Raw genomic sequence first — 6,658 nt, 5'->3', positions numbered from 1 at the left:
GCTTAGTGTTTAGAAAAATCAGGACAGATATGGAAACTTTGGGTAACATTTGACCAATTTCTGTGTGTTTGTAATCAAAGAGAAAGAGAACTGATGTCACTGTTCAAAATGTATTCTAAGGAATATTCAAAACATCTGTAGGAACACCTCTGCTTCCAAAACCATTTCCCTCAGCTTGGACAGGGACTCAGGGATCCTTCCTTATTCTGCCACAGCCCCAGTGATTATCTGCAACTTTCTGCCTTGTGCCTCCCCCTGCACGCTGGAGATTCACCTCTTAAAGAAAGTCTTTCAAGTTTTCCCAGTGAAAAGCATTCTACAAACTACTGTTGCTGTTTTATGAGCAAAAACTGCACCAGAAGAGATTCATAAAAGTAATATGAATAAAAATTTCTCCATACAGGATTTTCCTGCCCCTGGTGTGTCTCCCCCAGCCCCTCTGTTGGACAGTTCTGTGCTACCCCTACACTTCTCAAATCCTTCCATCCTTCCCTTACCACTCTTTCTTCACAGCTCTAACCCTCACAGTAATCTGCCTGAATAGTCCGTAAATCCTGCTAGTTTAAACCAAAGAAATTAGAAGACTTCATCCATGTGACTCCTATCATTTCAGCTCATTTAGGATTGAGTTATCTAGAAATATATAGAATTATAAAAGTAAATTAAAGCATCATTGAAAACCTCATTATTTAATAACTACAACCCAAGCTTCAAATAGGATGCATTTCAATGTATATTGAATAATTTCAATATAATTTGTTTTTCTTTATCTGTTCCTTTTAGACCATTTTAAGCACATTTTAAATGTGCACAGAACAACAAAAAACCCCAAAACAGACCCTTCCAAATCAAATCAACTCAACATCTGTTCAAATAAGCAAACAAAATACACTATTATGTCATAAATAGAGGCTGGTTTTACTGGTAAGTGCATTAGGAAAGATATCTTCTTCCAGAAGCTATTTAGAAAACACATTAAGTTCAATTTTTAGTTTATGGATTTTCAAACATGTTTCTGCTGGTAAATAAAGAAAAAAACAAAACCAAAACCAAAGAAGTCTGACAATTAATAGGATGCTGAATAAGTCTTGGTTCCCAGCAAAGCCATGAATAAGTCATGTTTGAAAATGTATTTTCAGATCTTGATGAATTGCATCAAGGTAATTAAAGGTGAGACTTGATTAGCTGACATGTTTCCAAACATGAACATTCTTGCCTGTACTCCAGGCAAAAATTATGGTGAATGTTTTTGCAAATTTTCTAGCATGATGAATTTTTCTCAAGTATAATCTTGGCCCAAAGGGGCCCAACTTTCCTGTTAATTGGAATACAAATGAAATCTGTCATTCAGTAATTGAGGTACACGATGACATATGGAGAACAGTATGCATTCATCAGAGCTCTGTGTTTATGTGGCAACTTGTGGACTGCTGAGCACACACAGTGCTCATCCCTTCAGAGAAAATCACCTCTGTCAGAATCCATCTTGTTCCACTCACTAACTTCTGCCAGAGGACACGCTCACACACACACACACACATATATATATACACACATATACACACACAAAGCACACACCTTTAAAGTACTTCTCCAGCCAAACATTGCTTTTCTATCCTCACAATGACTAGAGTAGAAAAACCATAATAGAGGTCATATATTTGGTGATATATTTGGGGCTGCTCTGCCAATATGCCAGGAGAATCTGTACCTCATCATCCAAGGGCAGAACTGGGTCTCCATTTCTAACAAAGAATAAATGATATGAGGCTGTTTCAAAGAGTTTTGGAAGTGCCTTGAGGGCTTCCAATGACATCAGTGTAAAGAATATTTGCTGCAAATCTTAATTAATTTACCAGCTTGATCTCTTACAGCAAAACTTCCATTTACTATTAGCAAACCCATCAGCAGTAAGATGCAGAAAAAATAAATACTGGAGTTACTGGCTGCACATGATGAAGATTTCAAACCCACCTTCCTGGAATGAACTTATAGGCACCCTGCAGCCAGTGGGAACCAAGCAGTCTTGCCAGGGATTTCACTGGGACAGAGACTTTACTTCACAGCCTTAGCTTAGGTTAATTTTTATTGTGGTCATGAAGTTGTGAGATCTTAGCAACCCTTCTTTTCAAAACACCGCCCTCCTCAGAATTGCAGCTGGTAGAGATGAGCAAAATTTTTCAATTTAATTTTTTCAGCAAATAGTGCAAACTTCAGGATTTACTTCATTTTGCTGAACTGCCTGATGTGAAAACAGAAGAAGGAAGTGAAAAGTCTGGAGTTTTCATCTGAAATTACTTAATGCCACTCCATTTCACTTTTCAATATTAACAATATACTCAACTCTGGTATGTTTTTCTTTGGAAGTAAATGTTTTGATCAACCAGAAACTAAACTCTTTCAAATCTTGATTCAGCTATGGTTTTGAACAACCTAAACCAATATTTTTTTTTTTTTTAAGGAAAAGTTTTCAGAATTAATAGCAAGATGAAATATCAGTTACTCAACACAGGTCCAACAGCAGGGGACAAGAAGTTTAACTTTGAAACTTGATATTTTAAATATTAGACCAAAGCATACCCAGCCCATACGTAATTTCCTGATCCTGTTCCCAAAAATGTTAATGCAAGCTCTTTCATCAGTGGGATCTGCAAGCACTGACAGCAATTGCAACAGGCCCCTGAAATCCACAACAAGAAGAAAGAAATATACTTTCTGAACTAGTAAAACTTTAATTAACAGGGGGTTCTCTTGGCACAGTTTTTGCTGTTAAATAAATAAAGCATTTAGTCAAAACCATCTATATTTACTATACAAAATACTGAAAAGCAAACATATTTAAAAGGTACAGAAATTTAAGGTTTTGTGAAAAGAAACTGTGCTACATGTTATTCACACTTATAATGCACATAACACAACTGCAACACAGTATTTAGATACTGTATATTCATACATGGCTGGTGTAAGGTTTCATAAGGGGATGCCATGTTATTAAGATAAATTTGTGTTTCACAGACTCTGAGCAAGGCAGAATTTGTCTTTTGAATGTCCAAATACAATAAACCAAACCAAAGCAATGCCAGGCAGTAACAAATGGTCAGCTGTGCTCCACATCAGAGTCCACCTGGCACAGCCAGCACTGCACACCTCTCACTCAGATGGATTTTGGTAGCGGTGCTGTTTTCTTTTCCACCAAAATATCTTTGGGTGAAGGAGCAGTTTTACCCCTTTGCTGCCCTTTTGTAGAAAACCCCACAATTCTGAAAGCACTTGAGTTTTCTACAACGTTTTCTGGTTTTCAGTAACAATCTGCATTTAAAAAAGTTGAACAATTGAAAATTGAACAAAAAAGAACAATTTCCACCTCTCAGTCTTTGTGGCACATGCTCTACTGAAAAGAGAACAGTTTTAATTACTTCTTCAAAACAAATAGCATGGCATCCCTTCTTAGATGGAATGTACACTGTGTGTTTGCATGCGGTATAATGTAAGTCACTTGAATACATCAGACTTTTTTAACACTATAATATAAATAAGCTTATTCCTTCTACTAGACATATAAATGCCTTTTTTTTTTCTTTTTGCAGTCCATAATTATATATACATTGAAAAAGAATGATACACAAGCAGCAAAAAAGGCTTAGACTAGAACAACTCAGTGGTAACTAACCAAATTCGTGGCCTTTTCATATTATCAACACAGAAAATTCTGCATATAAATATTTTTGGACTTTAGGAATTTTAAAATAAACAGAACAGTATAGTTGTCACACAGATCAAACACATTTTAAAAACATTTTGTTAGATTTTACAGAACACGCTGTTGACAGCTAAAAAAAGTAAAATAAAATAAACCAGATTTTTTCAAGGGGACAATAAGTCTAAACATCTGCTGATCCAGGGAGACAAGAGACTGAGCTAATTACCATGAAGCAGTGATTCCATTCCAATTCCGTGAGAAGGCAAGGCTTCCCTCTGTTGTTTACAAGGTGATGTCTCTGTGTTCTTAGGAAGGACAACATCCCCCTAAACCTGGTCAGCAGTAAGGTAAGACCCCATTTTGGACTGATCAAAACTCTAGTCAGAAAACAAAAAATACCCCAATCATAAAGGGCTTATAACAATGTCGGATAGTTACATTTTACAATATATACTATTGACAAAATACCACAACATTAAAAATAATTAAAACCAAAAGCAAATACATTTATAGAACAATTATGTCTTTATGTAGGAGTTCTCTACTTTAATGTTCCAAAAGAAATGTAGGTGTTTTCCAGTCACTTTCTACCTGCAAAATGGTGATCTGTACAAAACCCAAGTGAATCTATTTTAAATCTGGGCTCCACAGAAAGCAAAACGTCAATGCGCTGACCCTTTTTTTTTTTTTTTTGTTGTTTCACTTTTCCCATTTTCTTTTGACCTTCAAATTTCTCAGCAACCATTAAGGTCTTGTGAGTGTGGTCTGATTCTCCTTCATGGAATGGAAGCCCTTTGATATGGAAAAAGTAGAAGAATCCAGGAAGATTGTGAATGATACTTTTATACACATCTCTAAAATGGGAGAAGCACAAATTGATAGGTGCTTGGGAAATTCAAACTGGAGGCACCAAGAAAATGCCATGGCATATGTTTCTAAAAAGTCACTGTTGTGGAAAAAACAAATATAATGTTAATATTCAAACCACAGATTTCTAAAACACAACAAAATGTACCTGAGAGTGTGCATATTTATATATATATATTTATATTTATATTTTATATATATTTGCCAACATTTAAAGTGAGAAAGTATATTTTCCTCAATTCTTTCTCATAACAAAGAACTGTGGATTTAAACAAAACAAATCTCCCCAATCAACCCCTCTCCTTCTCAAAGCCCCATGAATGAAACTTATGGCCCAAGCACTAAAGTCTAGTGCTGCTTTGGAAAGCCCCATTTCACATCCTTCTCTTTTCAAATAGTACCCCAAACAGAGTGGAGAATAAGCAAAAGAAAAACCAAAAATAAAAGAAGTATATTTAAATATTACCCAGTATATAACAGACTGTACTTGTGTCAATGAAGAATCTCCAAGAAAATAAAGTGTAAGTCATACAAATGTAGCCCTGTTGACAAGTTTAGCTATTATTTCCTTGTAATTAAGATGATTTGAAAGGATGTGAACACAAACAGGCTACACGAACACAGTATATTAAAATTCCCCCCTGTAGCACATTACAATCAATAAAAAGAAAATAAAATCTGAATAATACTAGAGGTAGCAGCTGTTTGTATTTTCCATTATCTGAGTATCTCTGGAGTCCAACCCTTCGAACATTGCTCCCCTGATGAAAGGCTTGTGTGCGATCAGCCGGCGTACAGCAGAGTGGAAAGCTGGATGTCTGCAGGAGTGTTTGAAGTATCTTTCTGAGTACACTGGAAGTAGTACTTGTACAGAAGTGCGTTGACGACCTGTATTAAATCACAGCTCAAAAAGCTATGGCTGTTTGCTGTTTTACAAGCCACTTAAAAAAAAAAAAATCCACAAGGTGTTTGAGTAAGCTATGCGGTTCCACAACATATAAATAGGGTGAGTTTCAAGAGTTCCATAAAACCTCTAAAATATATGCTAGCTGAATATTAATGGAGTAATGACAATATTAATCATAGTAATGCCTTAGTCCTGGTATCACAAGAATGCATTTCCTTCATTTGGGATGATTCCTGGAGGATGTTGGTGGGATCTCTTCTATGTCTGGTAGAAGTGGTGGTAGTGGTGGTGGTGCTCGTGATGGTGGTGGTGCTCATGTCTTTGTATCATCTGTCCCACTTGGCCTTCATATAAAATGACTGTGGGCAGGTCTCTCACGTGCTCCTTTTCCACAACTGTCCCCGGAGACTGGAAGGTTTTGCACATTTGGTGATTCTCCTTTGCCCTCTGCTTATGCTTCTTGTGGATCTGTTGGGACTGCAAGGGAAGGTACGGGAGGTTCTGGCCCACCCGTGCACTTGGGGAAGCCATGGGCAAGGGCACCCCTTGGAAAGGTTTATTCCTAACTGCCCTTCCAGGATGCACAGGGGCCACGTTTTTGCCCTGGGCTTTGGGAGACCTCACAAAGTGCTTGTTGGAGTCCTGGTTCCGGAGCCTCTGCTGGATTTCTGCAATCTTGGCATAGGAACTTTCAGCCAGATTGATGTGGTTTGGATCCACCACTTGAGATTTCCTATGGTGAGCATGGAAGGTCTCAGGCTCATGAGAACGGGATCTAGTTTGATTCACAATTCTGCCTGGTGGGTCATGTTTTTGAGCTGCTGGAGGAGATCCTAGGAAATAACAAGCTGAGTTAGTCATCTAGTATTTCAAAGTTGTAATTAGTAGCATGCAGTTGGCAGGGATAGCATTATCGGCAGAACAAATTTTTCCTAAGGAAGTGAATGCAATTATAGCTGTCTAGTTTAATTACATTTTATAATTCTGGCCAGTAAATAATACACAAATATGAATACCTATCTAGAGAAGTTGAACACACACTGTGTGTGTGTATGTGTATAAAAATCTTTATGTTACCAACTCTTGGTCATCAAATTAACTGTGAAGGGAATAGTAAAACCCTGGCAGAGGGCAGGGAAATTAAGGAAATCCAAATCTCTTTGATGTGGGGACTAGAGCCAAAA

At 37.2% G+C, this 6,658-nt stretch overlaps 1 protein-coding gene across 1 annotated transcript in view; it reads right to left on the bottom strand.

Annotated features, from left to right (window-relative positions):
- Window positions 1–293: 293 nt before the first annotated feature.
- The window catches only part of NKD1 (NKD inhibitor of Wnt signaling pathway 1), a 108,776-nt gene continuing 102,411 nt past the window's right edge, over window positions 294–6,658 (bottom strand). The window contains exon 10 of the mRNA XM_054640942.2: window positions 294–6,307. Coding sequence (XP_054496917.1) covers window positions 5,733–6,307 — 575 coding nt within the window. The 3' untranslated portion in view covers window positions 294–5,732. The remainder of the gene's footprint in view (window positions 6,308–6,658) is intronic.

This window comes from Agelaius phoeniceus, chromosome 12 (genome assembly GCF_051311805.1).
Source record: "Agelaius phoeniceus isolate bAgePho1 chromosome 12, bAgePho1.hap1, whole genome shotgun sequence".
NCBI lineage: Eukaryota > Metazoa > Chordata > Aves > Passeriformes > Icteridae > Agelaius > Agelaius phoeniceus.
This window is presented reverse-complemented; position numbering and strand designations above follow the sequence as displayed.